The 27,732-nt window shown below is 43.5% G+C and overlaps 1 protein-coding gene across 5 annotated transcripts in view; it reads right to left on the bottom strand.

Annotated features, from left to right (window-relative positions):
* The window catches only part of CTBP1 (C-terminal binding protein 1), a 226,608-nt gene that overhangs the window by 97,899 nt on the left and 100,977 nt on the right, over nucleotides 1-27,732 (bottom strand). For 2 of the 5 annotated variants that reach the window (XM_035326458.1, XM_035326459.1), the window contains exon 1: nucleotides 25,930-26,164. The exons of the other annotated variants lie outside the window; for them this stretch is intronic. In XM_035326458.1, coding sequence (XP_035182349.1) covers nucleotides 25,930-26,149 — 220 coding nt within the window. In that variant the 5' untranslated portion in view covers nucleotides 26,150-26,164. Of the gene's footprint in view, nucleotides 1-25,929; nucleotides 26,165-27,732 lie in introns of those variants that run through there. 5 annotated transcript variants of the gene reach the window in all.

The following is a 27,732-nucleotide window of genomic DNA, read 5'->3' as shown; positions in this document are numbered from 1 at the left end:
TGGTACCATGGATGAGATCGTACATCTCCACATGGAAGCAGGGAAAAAAGGCTGAAACTCCCTTCCATGAACACTGAAATGCGTGCTGAAATCCTGGCTGCAGAGATGCTCCTTTCTTCTTCCCACCAGAGCCACCAGGTTAAAATAAATAAATAAAATGTTTTGAAGCACTCGAGAAATAAGAGTGGAAGAACTTCCTCTGCTGGGAAGGCGGAAGAAACGTTGAAGTTTTAAAACTGTTACAGGATCTGAAAAATGAGGACCTGTCTCTCTCCACCAGAACTAACTTTCTCCTCACTTCCCTCGTTTTTCCAGGGTTATCACAGAGGTCACTTCTAAATGGCAATGTCCCTTACATAACGACTTATTTAATATCTCATATACCCATCACTAGTGGAGTATCTAAATCTAATAAACAGGAAAGCATTACAGGGAAAACAAGGAAAATAATATGGAGCCAGAAATTATGAAAAAAATACTTTGATGAGTCTCTTTGATGAATACTTTGATAGGCATCTCTTGGAAATTACTCACAACATTTACGTACGGAAACTGCAGAGTTTCAGAAGTTTGCACATGGCAAGCTCTTGCGTTACATCCATCCCCCAGAAGAACTAAGAGAAGGATGGATGCATTGGCCTTAGATTCAGGGCGTCTGAAGGATGGGAGATTAAAGGAGACTCAAAATACAGCAGGGGCTACAGAGGTTATGGACGGTGAAAATAACACCAGCATCCAGCAGAAGAGCACATCCCACACGAGGACTCAATTGCACAGAGCAGCTTTCAGCAGCAGCATGCAAACACACCACCCCCTAGGAAAAGCAAGTTCATTTTACAGAGAGCATTTATTTTACAATTAAATAAATGAGTTTGGGGAAATGCTGAAAAGCAAACAGAACGGCCATTCAAAAACTTTTCGATCAATGAACCATTCTTCACACGTCTGTTGCTTTGCACTGAAAAATTCTCCTGAAATTAAAGCCTGAGCAACTGAGGCAGGTTTGGATAACTGATGGCTCAGACCCCCAGGATTTCTTCAGAAAACCTCACCCCAACCCCCCCAAAAAAAAACACAACTGAGCCTTTGTGTGCCTCATGACATATAAAAAATACACCTTCTGCTACAAAAGGCTCGGCTAACATTTGCATTTGTTTCCACTCCATTTTATCATGCTCTTTGCCACACTGTTTGAAGGAGAACGATACATAACATTTTTCACAAACTGTCATACGCTCGCAGATCAGTGGGTTAATGTATCCGCCTTTCACCTTTGGAAACCTCAGTTCAACAGCCTGAATTACTTTGGTAATAAACGCAGCATTGTCTTCCTTCGGTACAGACCTGTGTTTGAAGAACTGTAACAAAATATTTTTATAACCTTGTGGAAAAGATAAGAAGTTGGCAATTCTCTTTTATGCTACAGATTTCCTCTGCAATCTCAGGAAAGCTAATTAAACCCAGCCTTTGAAAACAAGTATCTAACACTCCCTGATTTTACTAAAGACTGGTTTAAATAAAATGAGTTTCTTTAGTAAACCAATCTATGATATTAAATAAATTATTCACATAAGTAGGTTTTCAGGAGGTAAAATATAGGCCAATAACAATGAAATGTATATCTACCTAAGGTTGGAGCTAAAAAATGTGTTTCTTTCAGGAAACGGGAGAAGGAAAATTGTTAAAAATCCTTTCTGCAAACTATCAGCTACAAAACAGTTTTTAATTTTCAGTAATAAAGTTGTGAAAGATAGATGAGTTGCAGACAGAGAGGAATTGCAGAAGAGGTGGTAAGGAGCCATGCAACAGCTGTACCTGGTCATCATTCTGCTCGTGGACATTTTATCACCGCGGGTTTTAACGTTAGATTCACTACATACCGTAGAGCTCAGTGGTCAATGTAATCTTTATAACCAGTATGTTTAAGGGATTTATAATGTCAAAACATCTATCCTTCCTAAAAAAAAGTGGATAGATTTTTAACTTAATATTGATGTTTTTAAGACCTCAGAGCCCTGGGCAGGATGTAGGGTTCCTTAAAAGAAAGGCAAAGGCTTCTAAAACCAAACACACCACAAACAAACACACAAACAGATAATTTCCTGCTTTCATAAGACTAAATAGCACTTTTTTTTTTTTTGCTGTAATAGAGATTATAAACAGCAACAAAATTCTGTTGATTTTAATGGTGCTGTCACTGTAGCAGAATAATACTTCTCCAGCATTGCTCTGCATTACTGCTTCAACCTCTGACGACAGATGAAAAGTACTGAATCTTAGCCAAAAGCTGAATACGCCATTATCTCTTTTTGCACAGCTGCACGGACATGCCCTAATACAGTGATGCTTTCTGCTATTTTGTTTAGGACTGAAAAAAAAAACACAGATATAAATACATATCCTAAAGGCAAAGCCAACCTGAAACTTTGCTCAAAGAAGCATGAAAGTACAATTCCTTTGCAAAATGTATGACTACTTTATAATGTCACATTACCATACTTCCAGTTAGTAATGGATGGCTGACCCCTGAAATGCTGTTTGTTTTTATTCTCCATTTGTGTCAGCCGCTTCAGCAAATTCCAGAAATGGGATAAATAAATACATGAAGGTTTATACTAACTGCATCTAAGTTACAATATCATTCATATACTTTTAGGAGCAGAAGCACATAAGCCTGAGAGAGTCCAGTTTCAACCACTGCTCACACTTACTTCATATAAGCCTTTTTAAAACCAGACCACGGTTTCTTTAAGCCAGATGGGTGTCCAGACCCACTGCGTCCGTCACAGTCATCACTCACGATCAGAAGCCTCCCAGTATCAAGCCTATTGTCAGTTTCCATCAACTTTATTTTGTGCCAGTGAGTGCTGGCGTTCAGATGATGTCTCCTCTCACTCACCACTTCTTCTGCTCTCCGATACTTCTACAGACAGCAAACATATACACTTGCTCTCAGGCCACAGTTTGCTATGCTACACACTGCCTCTGACCTTCTCAGGACACTCATGTCCATGGTCTCCTCAATCATATTAACACATCCTCTGTGCTCCATCACAGTATGAAGTTTTCACTTGCAAACGATGACAAGAGTAACAGTCTCTCAGACAAGACAAAAGCCTTATTCAGTACCATTACTATTTTCCTCTCTCTCATGCAAGCTTCTGAAACGGTGCATCTTACTTGACCTTCTTCATGGATGTATTTCAGTAGGGGCTAGTAGTTAACCTGCAATCATCCAACACAAGCAGTGTTTTTCTCTGCCTTTGCCATTTCAAAAAATGGAATAATATTGACTTGAGAAGTTCAAGTTAAACATATATGTATATATACACATTTTATTAGTAGTCTCTTGGTGCATTTTCCTTGCACTTCACGGTATGCAATTTACACTGTTCATATTATAGCCATCTCCATGAACGTCCTCCTCCCAGTAGAGGACGTATTGATAATTCTATATATTGATAATTCTGTCCTAATTCACATTCTCAGCATATTTCATTCGAACAATCCTCCTGCATGATCACTAAAAGAAATATTAAATACAATACCTTCCAAGACCAGTTCTAAGACCACACATCACTAACAACCCCCATCTTGGCCTTACTTTTCTTTACATGAAGCCCTCTGTCATATTCTCCATTCTGTAAGTAATTCTCATCTTCTCCAGTTTCACCAACAATTCCCTGAAGTGATGCTCATTAGGCACTTCAGTGCCTAGGCTGAGTAGTATCAGTTCCTTAGTTTTAGTAAACTTTCTTCTGTGAAAACAAAGGAAAGGGATAACCTGGGTATAACCAATTGTATTTTATCTTTTAGCTTTGTCCAGAATTATGGCAGTCCCACTTCTACTTTCCTCATTTTATTTCCATAGCTGAATAACCTCTAGCTATAATTTAAATTTTCTTTGCAAGAGTAAGCCAGCTTGACTTGCAGTTATTCTCTCTCCATCACTCCACCTCTAAGACGCCACTTTTTCTTTTCTTGCTCATTGTTTCCTGACCAGATTACTTATGTGTTTCTTGGAGGCCACTGCTTATTCCTTCTGTCCTTCTAGAGACTGCTTTCTACCTCTGTCAGGCCAGCACACCTCCAACTCCATTGTGGTCTAGGATGCAAGACATGAACAACCTTTGTAACTCTGACCTCCAAATAATTCCAACCCTCCAAATTCAAATCCTCCAGCATCTCAGCCCCACTGACATCACTAAGTTGCTTTCTTAAACTTTCACAGATTTCCCATTTGAAACTGCTCCCCCAGTCCTCAGGAGCAGCAACAGACCCGCATGCATGCCTACATGCACAGCGAGAGCACAACGTGGTGCGGACTGCAACTGGCATGGCCAGCAACCTCCCTTCCCTCGGTACAGGGACCCATACCACCGTTAAGCACTTTCAGCCTTCAGCTCGCAGCTGCTTGCCCCAGTATTCTCCAAAAGATAACATATAGCAGCAGATGAAGCCTCATGACCTGCTGCTCTCGCTGTGCAGCTGTGTTAGCAACCACCTTCTGCAGAAATAAGAAGGCAGTATGTTTTTCACTCAGGGTTTGACACAGTCAGAAGTTAACACCTTTTTCAGCTGTTATTTCTTCACATCGGTTTTATTGCTGGTATCAGTATGAGGTCTACCAGCAACGATGACACAAACTGCCTTCTGCTCCCTGTAAAAAGGAACTAAATCAGTCTGCTTCATCTGTAAAAGCAGGTGTTCACAGTTACCTCTTTAGCTCACAGGGTACTACTAAATGCCATACAAATATTATATAGTGATATCGGAAAGAAATGCAAGCATTGTGGGAGATCCTCATATGAATCATGGAATATCCTGAGTTGGAAGGAACCCACAAGGATCATTGAGTGCAGCTCCTGGCACCATACAGGACCACCCAACAATCAGCCCATATGTCTGAGAGCGTTGTCCAAATGTTTCTTGATCTCCGGCAGGCTCAGTGCTATGACCACTTTCCTGAGGAAGTCCCCAGCCACCCTCTGGGTGCTGAACCTTTCCCTAACCCCCAGCCTGACCCTCCCCTGTCCCAGCTCCATGCCGTCCCCTCGGGTCCTGTCGCTGTCCCCAGAGAGCAGAGCTCAGCGCCTGCCCCTCCGCTCCCCTCGTGAGGGAGCTGCAGGCCGCCATGAGGCCTCCCCTCGGCCTGCTCTGCTCTGGGCTGAACACACCACGGGCCCTCAACTACTTCTCACACATCTTGCCCTCTAGACCGTTCACCATCTTTGTACCCCTCCTTTGGACACTCTCTAATGGTTTTATGTCCTTCTTATATTGCAGTCCCCAGAACTGCACCCAGTGCTTGAGGTGAGGCCGCCCCAGCACAGAGCAGAATGGGACAATCCCCTCCCTCACCCAGCTAGCCATGCCGAGCCTGATACACTCCAGGGTACAGTTGGTCCTCCCGGCTGCCGGGGCACACTGCTGACTCATGTTCAGCTTGTTGTTGACCAAAACCTCAGATTCCTTTCTGCAGGGCTGCTCTGCAGCCTCTTATCCCCAGTCTGTACGTACAGCCAGGGTTGCCCCATCCCAGGTAAAGAATCTTGCTCTTGAACTTCAAACAGTTGCTTATTGCCCAGCCCTCTAATTTGTCAAGATCTCTCTGTAAGGCCTCTCCGCCCTCAAGGAAGCCAACAGCTCCGCCTAAGTTAGTATACATATTAATTCATATTAATTAAGTTTGCAAATGATACAAGTCCTGCATCCAGGTCATTTACAAAAAACATTGAAGAGAACTGGCCCTAAAATGGAGCCTTGGGGAGCCCCACTAGTGACTGGCCACCTGCCTATGTAACCCCATTTACTGTAACTCTTCGAGCCTGACCTGTCAGCCAATACTTCACTCATCATATCATGTATTTGTCTAGCTCTATGCTGGACATTTTGTCCAGTGGTACAGAATAAGTGGTATGTGGCCATTATTATAAATTGCAATGGAGCAGCCACCTTGTCTTACCAAAGAGGATGCAACAAGATGTTTAATGAGAAGGTGGGAAGTACTCATCCTTCTGCACTGGGATTTTGCACCTCTGTAGCTCTGCTGCTGTCATAGGGGACTGCTGCTGTACTTTGCTAAGACAGCAAAACTCATTTTTTCACAAAACCCAAGTGTAACCTGAGAAATTAATTTTTATTTCAGATAGGGAGGGAGACTGCTGCATTGGTATTAAGTGATGTACACAACTCAATTCCATGCAAATCCCAAGGCACCACTGGAAACAGCCTCATGACCATCAAGCAACAACAGCAGGGTGTTTTTTTTAAAGAGCCCACAGATCATGGTATTTCCAAAATCCATTTCTAAAGGCAACAAGGAAGAAAGGAAAAAAAAAAAAAAAGTCTGGCTTTACCATGATTCCTTCCTCATGTAGTGCAACAGTATCCTAGAGCATGAACAAGGAGGAACGATTTGGAGCTCAACTTAGGAGCTTGTGCGGACCCTAGAGCTGCGAGTCTTCTTTCAGCATATATATATAAAAATAAATAAAGTCTAAAGATGCTGTGTTGAATTCATCAATGGTAGCATCTGCAAGACAATATTCATACTCCAGATTATCTGAGAGCCAAACTCTTCTGGAAGAGAGAATTGAATGTGTTCTCTCCCAAGAGCATTGTTCTCTCCAGAAGTGGACTGGCAAGAAGTCCAGTCTGTCTGCGTAAAGAACTGAAATCAGCCTGTTTTTCAGGGTGAAGTGGCAGAAAGCTAGAGCAAGTCAGGCACGCTGCTACAGGGAGGAACAGGAGTTAGATGTGAGAGATGGAAAACCGTGGGACTGGTCAAATATCAAGCAAAAATGCTGAAAACACACCCCCTCATGAGTGGCTTCTGTACACATTTATCCAACTATTTATCATGCTCTTTTGCTCCATCTGCTGGCTCTGCAACAGCAGTCAATGTATTCTACAGCGAACATAATCAAAAGAGTACTAAAAATGCAGATAAAAATAGTAAAAATATTTATCCACGCCTACATCATGAACTTTTATCCACGTATTGCCTTTGTATTTATAGATGGATATCTAGTTGTTGAGTCTTCTACTTAGTGAGTTTATTTTAGGTTTTTGGATCATTTCACCCCTACATACAGTAAGCCTAAAAGCCTATTTTGTCACTTACAAGTTCAAGATACAGGAAAATCTTATTACAAGTATGAAGAGTTTTCAGAATTCAAATTACTTTTATTTCTCAATATGATAATGAAATATGAGAAGCAGGAGTTCCTTACACTTTACAAATCTTATCAAGTCTGTATACAAATAAATTATCCATACAGAGACGTATGTGGATACAGGCCCCTAGTTAATGAATCAAACTCTATTAGGGAAAGGGATCTTTCTTAATCCCCAGAGGGAATTATATTTTCATCACAGAGTCAAATATTAGGGCTGGATGGGATCTAAAGAGCACTGTAATCCACCCACTACCTAGAGCAACACCATAGGTACCCCTTCAAAACACCTCTAGATGCTACCCAGTCCTAAACATACTCTTTCACAGCACTGCCAGTACTGAAACAACTCAATCATTTTAGAGCTATCACACAATACAATGGTGTGAACTCAAAAGATAAGGTATGATGAGCACATGCACTGCATCGTTGTGCTTTCAGCAAAAGGAGAAGGATGCCGTCAGCACAGTAAGGGAACGACGTACAGCCCTGGCGAGCCAGGAAGTATGGATATAGCCTTGCCACAGAGAGCCTCTGACACAGGTTCGAGTAGGTTAAGATGCACTGTGGAAAGGTCTACATTGTTTAAATACGACTCACCCTGGAGAAAAGGAAGGAATAAATCCACTGCCATGCTGATAACTTTCTGGCACTTGCAAGTTAAACAAATCCATAGTTAGAAACTAGGGAATTTTAACCTCTGAGTGAAGTACTGCAGCTTAATTCTGCAACTCTTGAAAGCATATATAAATCTGACTAGATAAAAAGTTGATACAGGTTGAAAATTCATGCGTATGAGAGTGAGACTTTTCCAGTTATGCTCAGATTTTCTTCTTCACGGTAAGCCGAAAGAAAAAAAAAAAAACTATGAAAAAAGTGCAAAGAGTTTAAAATCCATTTTGCAATAGGATCTCAACTATGACAGTGTAAGTTTTGTGCTGTCATGCTCAATTATTCCCAACCTAGTTCTCCTTGAAATTTTGTGCCTGTGGAATACACCACTCCAAGCCTGCTCTGGTCAGATATTCCTCCCTTGAGAGCCAAGGAGCTGAGTTACTCCTTACTTTGGTTTGACACGGTGCTATCATTTGTAACACTTTTATGTTCAAATACTGCAAAAAGAGGAAGGTCTCAATTCAGAGTTCAGACCACAAGAGCTGATGCCTTTCTCAGTGGCAATGGTACTCTCGAAGCATGACAGGAGCAATTCACGATAAGGAAGTTGCCAAATAAAATATAAAGAACAGAAATAATTTTTTGTTTGTTTGTTTCCAAAATAAAAGAAATATGCAGTATTTTAAACAACACTATTAAATGTTGTAAACTTTTAATCTGTAAGTATGTATACACACCATATGTCTACCTATATGGCAGGTAAATAACAACAGTGGATGTAAACATAAAGAAATCGAAATTGTGTATCTGTTGTCAGTTCAGTGTGATTTCTAAATGGGCAAAAACCCTTTAACGTTATTTTTTAAAAGCCACTGCAGAGAAAAATATTACCTGACCTTAATATAATTTTCTTCCACATTTTTTTTAATATAATGTGCCTAATGTTACACTTTGATGGCTCCCACATTATTTATTTTAGGTCAGGCAAGAACATTCAAAACAGAACAGTGCTCCAGAATGGTATATTGAATAACAGCCCAAATTGGGTTGTTTAGCAAGATAACAGAACAGGGATGCACCAGCACAACAGCAGAATTAGCCTCTCCTACTGCTTTTTGTTAAGAAAGAGAACAGGCTCACTCTAGCAGAGTGTTATGACAGCACGTCCTCACGTAGCTACAGGTGCTCACAGCACTTGCTGTAAAGTATGTAAAAATTAGAAAAAGCGGAGTGCGTTTTCATCTTTTCCTTCACAGTAACAGGCAGCAGAGGGGCTGTGGCCCTCCCAGCAATTCGGTGCAGTGACAGCGACTGCAGAAAGCACGATGGAAGCCGTAAGAATGTATTTCAGAAACAAGTCCCATCCCAATCCTCCTTACACTGCTTCACATCCATCCTCAGACAAAAGTTATCTCGTGCATTTATGGTCTCATTCCCTTCAGACCTGGTCCCAGATAATCAGAAAATGTTCACAGGACTCTTCACATCTTCTGAATAGAATACTCTGTGTGCGCTGCTTGCTAATTATTCAGGGCTTTTATTTACACATATACGTAAAACACTCCTCTTGAGTTTCAGGTTATGGTATTACTGGTGTCTGTCTTGAGAAGTCAGTGAGGCAGCAATTAGCTCAAATGAAGAGTAATGCATATAGAGTCTTTACTATTAATTAGTGGCAAGCCAGTTCTACAAATAAAGACTTTTCCCTGTTCCCTGCAAATACTTACACGCTCATTTAAAACCAGAGTGCAACTGTGCAATGTGACCATCTTAAAGCAGTAAGAAAGAGGGAATGAGCTCGCTTAGAATACAAAACAATTTGAAATTAATTTTTGCAGCACTGAAATCCAACGCACATTTTGGGGGAAACAAAGTAAAGTCACGACGCACCATTCCTCCTCCTGGGCTCCAGTACTAATTGCTTGTGACTTTGCGAGACACCAGAAATGGCAGAATACCACAGATTCTTTTCCCAGTGGAAATCATGAGAAAAACAGCATTTATTCTGACCACAACAATAAATGCTTTTAAACACACAAAGTCGTCAAAAGACTTTCTAAGCAACCCAGAAGAAATCACTTCAGACAGGATTACTACTTTATATGTATACCCAGAGCCCTGCGGGCGTGCTCGAGACGTATTTGTTAATTCTGTGCTAGTCTGCTTTGACTTTACCACAGGGCTTTTGAAACATTTTTTTAAAATGTTGAAAGCACAAAGCTTAAAGAAAACTCAAATTGCCTTATTCTGTAAATATCCTGTATTAGAAGTTGGGGACGCCTGATGTTCCTGCCTTTTGGTTGGCAACGACCAATCTGAGCAGTTTTTCTCCTTTTTTTTTTCTAATCCACCATTTCTCTTTTAACAGTTGACTGGAGAAGACTCACCTAAAAAATGGAAAATCCCTCTAACTGCACACAATTCCACACATGCATAAAACTATTCTTATGAACAAGATCAAATACGCATGTGTTGCATTTGGAAAAGCAGGCTCCTACTGATTTATGAAAATCAGCATGACCAATACATCCAGTGAAACACAGCACAACAAACTATTTTCCACTACAAAGCCCAACCCTTTTCTCTTCATGTCTGCAATGTCTGGACTACAGGAGAAAAGCATCTGTCCCTATTTATGGATAAATGGCTCACACTGGCACCACGCCGATCCTGCCCCGGCTCTTAACCCTCCCCAGAGCCCTGCTGTTGTTTTTTAGCATAAACAAGTTATCTTGTCCTAGAAAACTCAACGAACCTTTGTCTGGAGTCAGCCTAACCCACAAAAAAACTTCTCTTCTCATGTGTTTGTGGAGCTGTACCAGTGAAGAGCTCATTGCCCATGGATTCTGTGGGTGACGCCATCCATAGCTGGGTTGACCAGTGGTCACAAGTCCAAGACCTCATTCCCAAGTGTCGGCAATTACTTCTCAAGACTTAGACAACTATTAAAATTATCCATTAAAATCATCAGGATTGACTCCTATCTAAACACATATAGGTTTATGTTCTTTCTAGTCCCATCATCTAGGCCCCAATATGAATGAGATATAAATTCATGGAGTGTAATGGTTTTATCAGATAAAAAGTACACTTTTCCAACAAGGGCTACATGTTTATTTACATAGGTACAACTTTGTGACTTGTGAAACGCCACCTGGAGCCCTGCAGTCAGCTTCGGGTCCCCAGCATAAGAACAAACTTGAAATGGTTGGAGCGAGTCCAGAGGAGGCCACGAGGATGATCAGCGGGCTGGAGCACCTCTCCTAGGAAGAGAGCCTGAGGGAGCTGGGGTTGTTCAGCCTGGAGGGGAGAAGGCTCCGGGGAGACCTTACAGAGGCCTTCCAGTACCTAACGGGGCCTACAGGAAAGGTGGGGAGGGACTCTTTATCAGGGGGTGCAGTGACAGGACAACGGGTTTTAAAATAAAAGAATGGGGATTTAGATTAGATGTAGAGAATAAATTATTTACTCTGAGGATGATGAGGCACTGGCACAGGCTGCCAAGAGAAGCTGTGGATGCCCCATCTCTGGCAGTGCTCAAGGCCAGGCTGGATGGGGCTTTGAGAAGCCTGGGATGCTGGGAGGTGTCCCTGCCCATGGCAGGGGGCTGGAACTGGATGAGCTTTAATGTCCCTTCCAACCCAAACCATTCTGTGATTCTATGACTTCAGAGGACAGAGATGCATTCATCCACGTTTTAAACACAGTTCAGTTTTTTTATATTTATCCACGTGCCAAGGCTATGACCAAAGTGCCTCTCCAGTCCCATACGGAAGTAATGCTTGCAGTTACTTAAGGTAAACTTCTGAAAAGTTCTTATCACTAAGCTATGTTGATAGCTTTTCTATAACATGAAAGGATCCTGGGCAGGTACTTAGGGAAGGTTTCTCAGGTCCAGCTGCACAGCTCCAGGCTGTCAATGTCACCTTACAAAATGAGCAAAAACTCCTCCTCCAGCACCAGGATATGCAGTACTGTAGCGTGGTCACTTTCAAGAAAGTTGTTTTATATCCTTCAAAATAATGCCTCTGTCATTCAGAAGTGACAGCTGTTTGGGCCTGGAAGTGAGATAATCCATCCTCTGAAATATCAGATGCTTTCATGTTCTCACACAAACATGAGAGACACCAGAAGTATCTAGCTCATTTTTAAAGCAGTGGCCCAGAGGTACACTTTAGTGCTATGAATATACTGCTCCTTTCCCAGCCTGAAATCGCATTTGAGTTAATAAGCAATCTACTTCAAATCATTTTAAAGCAAAATGCTCTTTTTTGTACTTTTCAGGATTTTCAGGTTTCCTAATGAACAGCATTTTAACCCAGCGTTTTCGTATTCTACTGTTTTCTCTCTTGATTCGCTGCACGGCGCAGACGTCCCACCATGCCACTCTGTATGACCATGCACATACCTGTTATTCCCAATATAGCATGAGTAACAAGGCTCTGCTCGCATTTATGTTTTAAATTATGCATTCAGTATATCCTGAAGTAGTTCATTCTGACTACAGAAGGAAAATGGCTAATTCAGGACACACTGCAGAACATCATGGCATTTGAGACACCAGTTTTATCTTAAACACGAAGTTCACATTCTGACTTACATACAGAGGTATGCACTTGTTCTAAAAACCCAGGATTTTCAGAAAATTCAGAAAGTCCACAGGAAAACACACTTCCAGATTTCACTCACACCCAGTTGGTTTATCCACAATAACCTGCACACAACAAAATATACTCTATGCAAATGAGAAGCTAGACTGGGCAATGAAGCTTAAGCGACCCCTAAACACCCAGCGATGAACCATGAGGTGATTTAAACAGCAGCAGCAGTGGAAATACAAAGCTAAATGAATGGGCTCCCTTTTGCAAATTGAACTCATTATGAAACCTTTGCTACAGAACAACTTGACTGTAGCCTACCTGGCCATATCTCATACCTCTGCACAGGCGTAAATGGGAAAGATAAATCCCGGTATAGGTGGAATAATTCCCTGATTATTTATGAGAATGTGCTTCTCCCTATACAAATGTGTTAGATCCCTATTACGTTCATTCCTATTAGGTAAAACTAATTTATTTGGTGTAAGCCAAATGGAAAAAAACGAGACCATTTTAAAATTGCCTAAGGTCACTTCATGGGCAAAACAATGTATTTAAACTGAAGACATGACAACATGCTTAATATGACTACATAGAAATTGCTTCCTTGATGACAATACATTAAAATCCTCATTGAATATTCATAGAATTTCTGACAAGATTGAGTGACACGTAATCCCAGCCTCAGCAAGCACTGCCTCAATTGTCGAACTGTGCGAGGAGAGATGCGTCAGCCGGGTCATCTTTGTTCCTTCCAAGGCCAGAAACAGCTGCACGAAACATCCTGGTGCCCAGTTTTTAATGTCATGTCAGGCTGACACAACCAGAACAGGAGTAAATCAGACGTACAAAGCTCCCTCTGCACCCAAGGCCCAGGGTGAGGACAAGCCTTTATTCCAAATGTAAAAGAACTGAGCAGAACAGCTGAAATTTCCTTGTTGTGTGGCAACAGAAAATGAGGAAAACAGCAAAGAAAAAACCCTTCAAAGTGACTTTCACTGCCTAAGTTATGACCTATGCATGATAAATAGGTAAGCAGAGTTTAAATGATGTGAAATATGTCAATTCAGAATGCATTAGGATGCCATTAACAGACAGTAGCTTAGACATCAGGAAAATATTAAGATGGATAGATCACTTAGCAACAATGGGACAAAGGCGGTTTTAATAAAGGCAATGCAAGTCATTGTGATACTGACACAACCAATGATCTGGAGTGCGAGAACGTGATAAAGAACAATTATCTTTGAGACTTACAAGGGTAGAAGTGAAAAACATTCAAGCCACTCTTGTTTGTTAATCAAGAAAGAAATTTAACTGCCAGATCCCATACCCGTAATAGAATGAGAACGTGATTAATACTGTATTTCAATCCCATAACAACTCTGCTTCCTAATTTCCTAACAGCGGAAGTGCTACATAACACATTCTTTACATCATCACTGCCGTATCAGACGATGTTTCTAACACCCACGAGTATTCCTGGTAAGATTTTGGAAAACCTAAAGCCACAGCAGCAAATCACCCGTTCACACCACTACAGCTCCCTGTGACCTGCACGGGGTCATGCAGCACCCCCAAAAGCGACCTCAAGGAAATAAATGTGGCAAACTTGGGAAACTGCACCACGACTCAGGGGTCTGGCAGAGGTTGACAAAGGAACAATGAACTATATGCAGCTGCCTTGCAGGGGAACTCCAAAGAGATGTGTTTTCCTTTGTTTTTTAAGCTTGGAAAGAAATGAGATTTTAAAATAATTGTGGGGCATCGGTGAGAGTACGGAAAATATGTGTGTATAACAGTGCATGATAAAAAAGAACAGTAACATTGAAATCATTCACTTTACCTTGTTAGTTTCTCATAAGCCCCAGGCTGGCATCTTTGCCACACAGGTACACCTGACACGGGCAAAATCCTCATCATCCCAGATAGCTACCACATACCTCTGCTCCTTACACCGCTGACTATTCCCATGGGCTTCCCAACATGACTTATTACATGCAGCCAATATGGGGGTGCTAGTAATAATCCAAAGATATGGCGTACCCAGCAGTGCTCTTCAAACCCATCGCTTCTACCGAGCACGTGGACATGACGTGCAGAAGCCAAGGGTCCAGGTTTCTCACCCACCCATCAGCCAGGTGATGGCAGTATGCATGGGAGGCACTAAAAATCGTCATTTGCCGAACCCTCGGCTACAGGTGGCAGGCAGAGCCCCAACACAGCAGTGTTTTTATTTCTTTAGTTTCAAATAAACCATTTACATGACATCTCTAAGTGCAAACACGTGGCTGCACAGGCAGTAACAGCACCATGCTGCTCGAGGCGTGCACCTTGTGCAGACGAGTCTTTGCTTTCATGTGCGCTGCTGCTGTGCAATCCTGCCCAGCGCCTCACGTCCCCGCAAACAAATAACGAGGCGTTTTAAGGAAATAGCTTTGTGATAAAGGTAAGGAAGTGACTACCATTCTCCCACAGACCACACAGCTCCCCTCCTCTGTTGCCAGCCTCCTCCTAATAGCGCATCACTCACATCCATGCCTCAGTTCCCACAGACTGCATCCTCCTGGAGGGGGCCGTATATTGCGCTCTTAACTGCGTTGTTTGGGGTTGAAGCAGAAAAGCCCACCCAGTTCTGCCATCCGCTGCTGTTCCCCTTGGACTTTGGAAGCAGAAATGGCTCATCAGCTTTAGGAAATGCTAGATTTTGAAGTGCAAGAGAAAGTGGTTTTGAACAAAATGATAACCCCACCTAGGATATGCCTCTTGAACAAATGCTGCGCATGAGACATGGAGGCCCCTGAGCTGCTGCAGGGCCTGGGCACCTCTGCTGTGAGGAGAGGCCGAGGGCTGGGGAGAGGAGGTTGGGGGGGGGATCCCACCAATGTCCCTAAACATAGGGCCCTGGCACAGGCTGCCCAGAGCCCCGGGGAGCTCCCTAGGGGATCTCCAGGATGTGGGGCTGAGCCCCCTGCTCGGGGTGGCCTTGCTGGGGCAGGGCTCGGAGCAGAAGGTCCCAGAGGCCGCTGCCAGCCTCAGCCATGCCGTGGCTCTTAATGCAGCATGTCCCCTCGGGCATCCAAACGAGAGGACAGGCAGCTTCACTTCAGCCCTGAAGCCAGCACTTTGGAAAATAGAAGGAAAATCAGCCCGATCACGTTTTCAAGTTATTTTCACTCAGCCCAGATAAAACACAATGCTCCAATTGAAGCTGTGCTTAGAGAACTAAAAGTGGCTCAGCTGAAAAAAAAATACATTTGGCTTGTTTTGCAGAAATTGATTAAAAAATAAATAAAAATGAGAGTTGTCAGTATCTTTGGACAACTGGCCTGATGACATTTGAAGTTCTGAACAGCTTTTGTGTGTTGTTTCACAGAACATAAAGCCACCTGCAACATTTATGCCTCATACTTCTTAAAGTTATTTTTTGTTCATTTGTTCAAACCTTCATTTCTTTTTTTTTTTTTAATGCAGACAGCGCCAAAGATTAAAGTGGTCTTGTTAAAAAGGTACTGAAAGTAGGAAATAAACCCAAGAAAACATTGCAGCAGTGAGGAAATGAAAACCAGCTAATCACAAGAGCTTCAGCAATGCCTCCTGCAGCACTCACTGGTGGGGTCCAATGTATTTTTCTAATAATAATTATTAGAAAACTGATTTTCTTGTAGTTACACACAAGGTCTGAATCATCTTTACAAAGGCAACAAGATAAACTGGATTTTTTTTTTCAAGTTTATCAATTGCACGCCCCAAAAAGCAATTTATGAAATGGAAACGCTACCTAACAATGTAATTTCACATGAAGATCAATTCCACCTCATTTCACACGTGTAATATTTTTAGCGGTACTTTTTTGCCTCCACTAAATTTTAACACAGTATATTTACTTCTACAGAAACACTAACTAGGTCATGTTAATGTTCTAGTTAATGTAGCATTAGATGCCACAAGTTTTTATCAGCTTCATTTCTCAACCTTAATTTCACTTTCACGCTCAGGTTTGGTACTTACTGAACACGCTGTTTGGCTGCCTTAGCCAAGTTTGTTCTTTACACGACGTGAAAGCTAATTCACAGTAATCACCTGAAGCCAATGGTAACATCTGTGACAAATGTACTCTTTTTAGAATGTCATTTGGATTTTTTCCTCCACAAACTTTCCTCTCCCCCCTCCTGCACGCCCCACCAACAGCTCAGCATCCCTGGCACAGGCTGGCTGTTGCTTTCGCAGGAAGATGCTTCTGCAGAGAAGGCGCGCCATATGTGTGCTCATCAGTATTAGCTTCAGGGCTCGCTCGGTAAAAGGTTTTTGATGTACGCCGTAATATATTTGATGCATAACAAGAAGTTAAACAAGTTGGGAATTTATATATTATCCAACGAAGAAAGGAAAAAAAGAAAAAAGGCACTGTTAGGTGTGGAAAGGCACCAAAAAAGAGCAAGTCATGCTGAAGCCGAGGTTTCCAAAGCAGCAGCATCTAATGCTGGCCCAGTGCTCTTGCAGCCAAGTGCTGTTACTTACCAGGGGCTGCAATCGCAGCAGCAACGCCGCAGCCCCGAGGGGACGGGCGCACCACAGCAGGTTCGCCGCCCCCAGGAAGGTTTCTGCCAGCCTGGGGCCCTCCCTCAAACATCACGGCTGGCAGCAAGGCCTGGCACGGGCAGGTCCAAACCATACCTCCGACTTCCTTTCAGAGCTCCTGTGTAAAAAGGAACCTCGGTTTCTGTCACTAAAATCACCTTTTGGCAGGGACGATGATGACCAGGCCGATGCCGTACTGTGCTGCCAGGCAGTCACCGTCAATGGGGGTCCCGAATTACCCCCTCCTGAGTAAGCTGATCACTGCCTGCACAGGTTCTGGCTCAGCACCAAGATGTCGAGAAGCTTTTCCTATTGAAAACTTCATAAATAAAATCACAAAAATTCTCAAAGCTCTTTCCAAGCTCCCTCTGAAAGCGCATAAAACCCCATTCATCACCACACACTCCAAAAGCACTGATGCTGAACCAGGCAAAGTCTCCAGCTACATTTCAAAAAGCCCAGAGTAACTCGATTCAGTTGTTGTGCAAGCCTCATGATGTTTATCCAGCTGCAGGGCAATCAGGATTGTTGGTTTTTTTTGTTGTTATTTTTTAAATATGTGGATTTTTCATAACCGCGTTTGTTAATTGTTTGGTAGAACAACACGACGCAGCAGCTGCCGAACTCGCTGCACATCCCCGAAGTTGTCACCCCGCCCTTCATCCAAAGCTGCTGCTTTGATTCTGGCAAACTCATCCATTGAAGAAAAACACAAAAAAGAAATTAAAAAAAAAACAATGCCACACAGATCTCAGCAGGTAACACACAATAGTCATCTGTGTCACACGAGGAACACATGTCCATCAGCCTTCACACTCCAGCAGTGGTATTATTGCCAAGCCATTATTAAACAGCAACGTCTGATTTATCTGTTACGTTTGCAGCCTACGAAGCACATCTGATAGGAGCTGGAACAAGGAAATGACTGGTTGTTTTTATTTACAAAAAAAAAAAAAAAAAGTATTTGGAAATCCACAATTAAAGCATCAATACTTCCAACTTCAGCCACTGCATTTTCTATGCAAATTCCTGGTGAATTTTTCCAATGAATCTTTATTAACAAAGAATATAGACAAAGATGAGACTTAAATCCCTGGAAGAAAGAGAGGGATAAAACCAAACAAGCATGGTTTCTGACTATAGCAACCTCTAAGTGCTCTACTGAACCAGTTCCCTGCTCTGTAAATGACAATCCATCTCAAATGAGCTGAGGCTGGGACCACTCACTCTAACAACACAGCCTTCCACCTGCCCCTTCTTCTTACACAGCTGGAATCTGCAAATGCCCCTCAAAGCATCCTCAATCGCTCGTCTCTATCATGGCCATTTCCTTCTGCCAAAGTCCCATTACAACACAGCTGATAAACCAACCTTCATGTTTTCGCTGGGGAAAACCAGTGCCTTAGCATAGACGTCTCTATCAAAGAAGTTTAGCAACCAAGGAACAGAAATGACCATTTCTGCCCTTGTTTCCTTGAGCAGAAGAAAGAATTCACCTCCAAAAGTGAAAAATAAGATACTAAGCCAGAAGTAGCTACCAAACATAATGACAACCTCCTCACCTTTTCCAACAAAAGGCACAGAAGCAAAACCAACCTTTCTTTCTATACTGGCTTTCTAAGTCACAGACTGAGAACGTAGAAGTATTTTCATCCATCCCACAATATTTCATCAACTTCTTCCAGTTGCCAGTTACCTGCCTCACTCGACATTCCTATTTCAGTACAAAGTGTTTTCTGAGACATTACCATCTCTGCAAGCATCCGCATCCCATATTTAATTACTTTCCAAGTAGAAGAAACTGAAATAAACTGAATGAATTTAAATTCATTACCAATTAAGTGTAATTTAATTCATGATTCTTTCAACTTTCTCATGAGAATTGCAAGCTGCAGGAGAAAACGCGTACCTGCCTGACGGAGCTTGATTTACTGCCTGCGGTCCCTCCGGAAATCACACATAAGCTATATATAGCTATCAGAAACCTCTTGGCCCCGAAAAAAGAGATAAATATAGATGTTAAGAACAACATCTGCATGTGTTTCTAAAAAGGTAACAGCACGCTGGCGTTCAGGAACGTAATTAACCCCCCCAAAATTAAGACCCAGGCGAGGCTGCAGCAGGCTTGCAGCTCACACTTGAGCTGGGAGGCTCAACTCAGTGGCACAAGGAAGCCCTAAGCAGCTAATAAACCCGACTAGATCCCGATTAACCAGATTTTGTAGGTTTTAGGTGTCAAAAAGCCTTAAATTGCATGTATGTACATCAGCCTTTCCATCCCCAGTCGCAACCTAGTGAGTCCCTGTGCCCCAAGGGAAGTGCTCAGCATCCCACGCCACATGGCATCAGGCCTGCTCCCTCCTGCACTGTCACTGCAGACCGAAGCCATTTCCCCTCAAACAAGGGCCCAACAAACCAACGGGCTCCAGCTCTCATCTCCACGTGGATGCTCCTCGGCTCCCAGACTGCTCCCGCTCCACTATCCCAGGCCTTTCATTCCCCTGTATGTAATTAAAGTAAAATTCCCGTGTTGTTCATGCAGACGTGTTTATCAGTAAACCGTCCTCTGCAGGAGTTTTCTGTTCCATCGAGGACAAGATCCAAACTCCGAAGACGAAACAGCAGACCACTAAACCACGGGAACGCACCCGCTGAAGGTACTTTACACCCAGCAGAACAGTTCTGCACAGATTACACCTGTATTTCCACTGCAAACTGAGAACACCCTGTAACTGCCAAACGCCACCGATGCTGGAAAACCGCACAGTGTGGAGAACAAGGATAACAATAACTTATCCCACGCGAGTTGACAGATCCACCGGTAATTCTCTTGGCACCGCTCAACGTTTATTCCTGAGCCCTGCTGGCTTCTGCTGCGAGATGCTCAGCCACCTTTCCCACCGTCATCCTCTGGTCTGCGAGTCGTGTGATTACCTTGAGTTAGAATTTAACTTCTATTTTTCATTTTGCAATATGCAGCAAAAATGATTTTTCGGTGATTTGCTGCTGACCAACGGAGGGCAATAATAGGGTGTTGACCCACGCTCTCAAGGCGCTACCATAATCGTATATAATGTGTAATGCCCAAATTAGCTAGAAACACGCAGGACAGGCAAATACATTGGGAAACGGGAATGCCCAAGGAAAACAGGAATGCCCAAGCACACAGTGCTCCTCAGAGACACCTGGGGAAAAAGGTGCCGGAGCACCACAGGGCAGGGGAACCCTGGAGGAGTGTTCCCACATGCCCAGCATCACCCAGCCTTGGCAGGAGCCTGTTCCTCACGTCCAAGAGCAGACAGAGCAGGAAGCAGATCTGAGGAAAAGCCAATTTCCTTCACCTTTTTTCCTATGGCATCCTTGTGAGGCATCTGTTTTCTGCTGGCTGGGGCTGCAGGGATTAAAGGGGGTATGCTGGGAGCAGGTTAGCAGTGGCAGGGCACACACATCTCACTGGATTTCAAGTGAAAGCAGTAGGTAAGGGTATAAAGAATCCGGTCAGGAATTAAACCAGTCTGACAGTAAAAATGTAACTTCAGAAGTAAGAGGATAAGTGAAATTCTGAAGATTCAATAAATAAATAAATAAATAAATAACACCTCTTACACAAAGCAGTTTTTGTTCTTTTTTTTTCAAGCAAAGTACACCTTCCCCTAACCCACCTTTATTCACCCTGCAGAAGAGACTCCATATGTGCAAATGTTAGGCTTTAAACAAATTTTCCTAAAATAGAGAAAAGAGTTATGGTACCGCAAGCGGTCCCTTACAAAGCACAAGGGCATCAGACTGCTCCCACCGGCATCTGGAACTGCTCCACGGAGCCCGGGGGCTTCTCGCTCTGCTGCTATCGCCTCCTCGCCCAGGTCTAATATTTCAGCAGAAAAACCGTGAAGTTGGGAAAACTTGCCAATATGCAGCTATAAACTCTAAAGTAAAGCAGATTTTTCTTATTTTCTAAGTCTTTACTCCTTTAAATCTGATGACTGAATGCTTGATTGTTCCTTTAAATTACATGACTAAGAATGAGAGCACTTCTAACAGTAACAAAAACAAAATCTCTAATGCCTCAAATTCAGGTAAGAAAAACTCCCACCTTTAAAACCTGCTATCACACAACTTCATTACGAGTTATAAATAAAGTAATAAAAACACTGATTAATGAAGTTTATCTTCCTGAGCAAACAACAATCAAAGCAGCAATTCAGCTGCAGAGTCTGTGTTACTTGCAATAATTCATGCTCGGGGGACAGAGTAATTTCTTATTTCCTGTACTAAAATGGCTATAGGTGTGTGTCTGTGTGGATATATATATATATAAGACCACAGATATACGTGTGTGTGCACGTGTATTATGATTATATGCTATATATTATAACATAGAGCCACCTTGCAGGGTACTTCACCGTGCTGTGGAGGTCTCCAGCTACACAAAACATTCAGACTTCCCCCAAGATGTTTTGGCAAACATCTCAGAAAAACTTCACCTGCCCCCGGACCTGCCTTGCTCTAAGCTACCCTACAGCATCTGTGAGGTCCTCACCAGCCAGACCTGTCTGTTCTCCCAGAGCCCCCCCATTCACCAGTTCAAGCTTCCACATCGAATGGCTGAGAATTCAGACAAAATTGCAAGTAAGAACAGCTGATTTTCCAATACTGGAGAGAAACAAGCTAAGTCCAAAACCTTATTAAAACACATTTTAAGTCAATTCCATGGACTCTAGCAATCCAGAGACATGCCTGCCATTTGTAAAATTCTAGAATAACCAACTTTAAAAAGCCATCTGTAATACACAACGGGGCATGGCTTTCAGAAAGTCCTTAACATATCTTAGCGGAGTATTCAAGGATCTTGTTTTGGGAAGTATTTAAGAGTCTCTTGTCCATTTGCTCACCAAAGACTGCTTTTACTCAATAACATGTGGAACAAAAAAAAAATACGTATTTGGAAGGCTCTCACTTGGAATTCATGGCAGGAATTGGCTTTATAGAATAACATTTCTATTACCAGACGCTTTATTTGAAATCCATGCAGTCATGAAGTATTTACTGCCGCAGCATACGTGGCATAAGCGCACATTTCCAAATATAATCCCCCATCTGATATACAATTAATCTTTTATAAACCCCGTGCGAGCTGCAGCAATGCCATTCAACACCCGCATTTCCAATCGAATCAAGCCCTGCACAATCGCCTTGAAATTGCCCTGCGATCGCCGCCGCGCTCTTGACGGAGCGCTGAACGAGTTAACCCGAGGTAAAATCCAGCAGAGACCTGCGGTGGTGAACTCAGCAGAATGAGTTGGGCCATCTGCCCCACACCTTCTCCATACGGACGGCGGACGAGGTGGTTTCTCTCCTGGTCTGAAGAGCTGCCTCGAAGCCGTGCGGCATGCACTGGGCACAAGTCAGGTCACTGAAGTCGCATTTCTTTCCCTGGTTCCTCAGTACATCCCATCCCACAGCTCTCCTTCCTCTCGCTGGACCTCTCCCCTAAACGCTAACGGAGCAGGGACTTATTGCACTCGATCTGCACTGAAGTCATTTTACCACCTATACACTCTTCTATTAAGGAAACAAAAGAACCATTGGCAAAGAGAGATGCTTACAGGCTCCAGGGCATAAAAGCGGGCATAAAAACAAAGTTTTCACGTTTGGAATGAACTCCTTTCTCTTCTAAAGGAACAACCTGCAAATGAACGGCACTCCATCAAGCAGAGGCAGCCAGGCAAAACCAAGCCACGGTGGTTCAAGCATGCCCCAGCACAAACGGAGATTTCAGCAGAAGACTGAAAGAGCTAAGTGTGTGGTACCACAAGGGATGAAGGAAACATCCTCACTAGGAGGCTCATATCACACATTTTTATGGCTCAGTCTACTGGGCAAAGCAACCGCAGCCCACCTTTAATCACACTGAAGTATGCACCTAAGCACTTGTCCTAAGGAATAAACAAACCATTTCCTCGTGTGACTGCGTGCTTTTTACCAACACAGCCACTCTATCTCGTGTTTAACAGCATCACTCCATCTATGCAGAGCTTTGCAGTTAAATTCTGCAGCTGGTTTGCCTCCTGAAAACTGCTCCACACTATACACGGCCTCATCTTCCTTGCAATCACAAGGAATTAATTGCATTTAAATTGCATTTAAAAAAAAAAAAAAAAAGGAAAAAGTACCTGCAGCAACTGCTTATGGTTAGAGTCTGGCTACTTCTTGGTCCTGATGCCCAGGGTAAGACGCAGATAAAAGTTTAAAACCTTTGGGGAACAAAGGGAAAAATCTCTCCCCAAGCTCTCCCAGCCCCAAACCCTGTGGGAGCACACGGCGTGGTTTCCTTCTGGGTCTGGGACAGAAGTACAGGGAAACTGACGGGTATCAAGTCCAAAAATATCCTGTAAAAACAGAACTTCATTTCACAGAAAGGAACGAGGAGAAGCAAAGCCTGCCTGTTGGTTCAGAATTTCTTTATCATAGCTGGATTTTTTTACCGTAGCTTTTTTTTTTTAAAAAAAAATAACTGGTTTGTGATCGGGTTTGATGATGCTAGGGAAAAGGACGGGCTCTGTTGAATATAAAATTTATGAACATCCAGAATCACTGGTTTAGATCTGTTTGAAAAGGGCTGGGAGAGAGAACCCCTAAAGCAGCGCCTCCAGCCCAGGCTGGGAGGAGGACGGGGTCTGCTCGAGCACCTCAGGACAAAGACTCAGCGACCTGCGCCATCACAGACCAAGCAAATGTACTCCATCACTTTCATGAAATGGAAGAACAGATGGAAGTCAAAGCATCATTTAGCCAGTTTACAGATGTCATTAAGATCTGTTACTCTATTCAGTAACAGAATACCCAAATACTGCCTCAGAAACTCTAATATTAGCTGAGATTTAATGGAGAGACTCCACAGCGGTGACAAAGGGATGGCAGCGAACACAAACCTAAGGCAACACCTCCGTTCTTCCCAACCTCACCTTCAGGACGGATACGTAGGTGTGCAATACGGAGTATCAGTGAATGCTAACACAGCCATCACTTTATGGGTTTTCCACAGGGCTTTTTTTGGGCAACTCAAGAGATTCGGGCCAGCAATGCAGCTTTCAAGCAAAATAGAATATAGAATGGTTAAATAAGTAACTGATTAAAAACTGTCAATAAATGAATGAATAAAAGGGGCAGGGGGTGGCACCTCGGGGCCCCTATTTCCACACCAAGGGCTGAGAGAGCCGCTGGCCCACGAAACAGCGCACGCAACCGGCCCGGGATCCTCCGAAGCTGACGTCTCACCCTGATTTATTAATTACACTTACCGCAGTCTGTACTTAATTACGTTTTATGAGCGGGAGGCTCAATTAGATGAGTAAGGCTGCCATACAATAACACCCTCCTCGCGTGGATTCTAGCACAGTGAATCAGAAAAGTAATACGTGGCGACGTGGTGCTCAGCTCCACCAAAGGGCTGCCACCTCCAGCCGAGGGGCTGCAACCCCCAAAAAACTCAGGTTGCAGCCACAAAGCAGCAAGGCAAAGAGATGCAAAAGACAGAGAAGACAGGGAACCTCCAGGGAAATCCGTATTTTTTCTCCAATCTTCCTTTGCATCAAGCCGAATGCTTTGAAAATGAATTTTCTGTAGTTTTCATTTACATGTAAGTAGTTTACACTTAATGTAGTTTACATTTACACTTAAGGATCTGGCTAAATTCAGATTTTTCTCTTTTTTTTTTTTTAATCAAAAGTCTTCCAGCTGTGTGGCTCCTAGGTGCCTGTTTTACGTTGCACCTGCCGCATGGCTGTCACTGTGCTCAGTTTTCCTGGTCTAAGTTTAAGAAAATAAGTACTTTCAAAGTAGAATATTCAAAAATACTTATTATTTACTTTAAGATGGTATCTAAAAAAAGCAGAACAAAAACCATGCATTGGTTCCCTTTCCTGGGAACTCAGGCAAGGAGCACAGGACCTACAAAACAGCGTTTTTTTTCCCCAAAAAAGGCAGGGCAGTGCCACAAAGGGTGGTGGCATTTATCATGGCACGGCCAGAGGCTGGCACCCACCTGCCCCAACCAGGACCTTGGGCAGCAGCAGGAGGTTCCTGGCTAGTGACAGCTTCCTTTAAGGGAAAAAAAGCCCAATTCCCACATTTTTTTTTGGTCTGAGTTACAGCTGCCACAGGCAGCTGAAGACATCTCCTGACTCGGGGATCCCTTGCACCAGCTCCAGCTCACAGCCAGACACAAACCCAGTGCCACGAGGCAGGACATCCTTTGCTCACCAAGCACTGAATTACTCCTGAGGAAAAAAAAATATCTGAAAAATAAAATAAATCCATTATTTTATTTTGAATATATACTCATATTTCTCAAGCATCTTGTCCCCCAGTGCAAAGGAAGCACCTGCACCTGATAGGCATTGCCTTCCCCTGGTGCGGGGGGCCACCCGGGGGCCAGGGCCCCCCTTAACCCCCGGGAGACCCCGAAGCCCCCCGCAGCCGCGGGGAACAGATGGGCCACGCGTGCTGCTGCGGGGACCGGCGGTGACAACCACATCCCATTGCCATGGCAACCCCGGCACTGCCTCCTCCCTCAAGGCAACGCGGAATAGCTCTCCCGAGGTATTTTAGGAAATCTATAAAAAGAGAAAATTGCGTTGCTTGCTTCCCAGCTATTCCAAACGCACCTCCGGAAGGTACCGCCAGGGAAGCGATGGATGCCATTCGCTTCCACAAAGCTGAAAACACGTCTCAGCACCTTCCATAAAGGTGTGCAAAGACTGCCGGGCATTCAGCACCCTTCCAAAACGTTACTGCAAACTTTACTGCACTCCCACTAAAACCCTTACTCTGACTTTTTTACGTGTCTGCATTTTGGTTTCTTGTTTTTTTTTCCTAATGAGTCTGAAGCAAGGTCTAACGAAAAGCAGCCCGGTTCTTTTCTGAGGGTGATATGAGCGTACCCAGGTAACACCTACCTGCCAGGCTGCCGGCGCTTGCTGTAGCGCTACCGCATCTCCCAGGCGCTGCAGATGCTATGAGCTCCTTTCCCTTTGCAAAAAGATGCTGAGAAACAGGCAGGGAGTAAGAGTGCTCCGAAACAAGACCCAACTCCCCAGTGCGAGGGAGGGAGCGGAAACCAACCCCGGCTTCCTTTAAGGATATCCCCAAGCTTCTAAAGAGAAATAAACGCTGCATTCGCAAAATCCTGTTCTCTAAGTGCTTGTTTCCTTCTGATTGCAATTAATGGGCTTTTCATTTTCATTAGGAGATTCCATCTCTATTTTCGGAGAGGTTCACAGCGATACACGCAGTACAGACATTAAAACTGCAGCATGTATTATTTACGAAAGGACGGAGCTCTGAATGCAAACTGCTGATTAAATACAATCCTCATTTAGCGAAACCCTTGCAGACCCCGCAAGAAGCTAGGAACCACGTTTGATTCCTCCAGTGTTATCCCCCAAACACCAGCAACCTCACCTAAAGCTGCTCCAGCTGTTTCGTGTATACTTGAACAACTTCTGCAGCTCTCATTTCTGATGCAGCCCTAAAGGGCTCCATGCACGCTGTACATGTAGCTTCTGGTTTGGTGCATCGGGCTTTGCATTTGATGGTGTTACATCATATATTGAACTCACCCTATTAAACCAGGTGATCCAGAGCCTTCTGTGCCTCCGACTTACTCTTTCCAGTAATCACCGCTCCTTCCATCCTTGCCTCATCTACAAACATTATCTGTGATGTTTTTGTAGCTTTTGCTGTGACATGGATAAAAATGTCAACAAGGATTAAGACCAAAACGATTCTCCGCAGGACTCTGGTACGAAGTGCCCCTTTTTAATCCACTTAATCTTTAAAGTATATGTTTTGTACCTTTGTACCGTTCTCGTTTTCTAATCAAAACGTAGCACGGCAGCAAGTCAACTGTCTGAGAGAAACCTAGATTGTTAAATCAACACCATTATCCTCATTAAAAGTAATCCTACCAAAAGACCCTGCAGTTGGGTAATTTATGTCCTATAAATCTGGGCAGATTACCGTTCATTTCAGCAGCTTCAACCTGTACCGTTGTTTTGTGACACGTGCCAAGGGAACTAGCAGCAAAGGCACTACGAAGTGGCGAGCAGCAGGAAGCAACTTACAGACTGTCTGGGAGAAGATGCTCAAGACCGATTTACAGGCTTGAACAAACTGCCATCTAAAGATCCCGCACGGATTTTTGATGCCAAACCTGAGATTTTAAACCAGATACTATTGAAAACAGGGGTCTGCCTTGCGGCTTGAAATTCATTTTAAGAAGATGTACTTTCTTTCCTCCTTCAGCTCTTCCTTTTTGTGTTGAGGCTAAAACTCAACTTTCCATTACTTTTCAGCCAAGCTTGCAACGTGGCCCGTTCCTGCATCATTCCTGGTCCCCTCTTCACTCGCAGGGCAGCACCAGGACCAGCCCTGCGCCCCCTCTGATGCCCATCTCCATCCAACCCATGTCACAAACCAGGGAGAGTCCTCACCTCACCTCTGCTGCTGCCTTTCGGCCTCTAGGCCCTTTGGAGCCCCCCGTGCTAACTAGAAAAGAGCCCTGGACTCGGCCTTGGAAGAGGAAGGCGCAGGCGGACGCACAAAGCTGCGGCGCCATAAAGCTGCTGGTATATCAGCAAAGTTGTTTTGTCATTATAATGCACTGTGTAAATCGAAAGCATAATTAGTAGGGACAGGCATGTTAATTTTGGTTCCTTTCAAAACCTGGAGGCAAGGGGAGGAGAAGGGGGAACGACAAT

The sequence above is a fragment of the Oxyura jamaicensis genome, chromosome 4 (genome assembly GCF_011077185.1).
Source record: "Oxyura jamaicensis isolate SHBP4307 breed ruddy duck chromosome 4, BPBGC_Ojam_1.0, whole genome shotgun sequence".
Taxonomy (NCBI): domain Eukaryota; kingdom Metazoa; phylum Chordata; class Aves; order Anseriformes; family Anatidae; genus Oxyura; species Oxyura jamaicensis.
The sequence above is the reverse complement of the archived record's forward strand: the minus strand, read 5'-3'. Positions and strand labels throughout refer to the sequence as shown.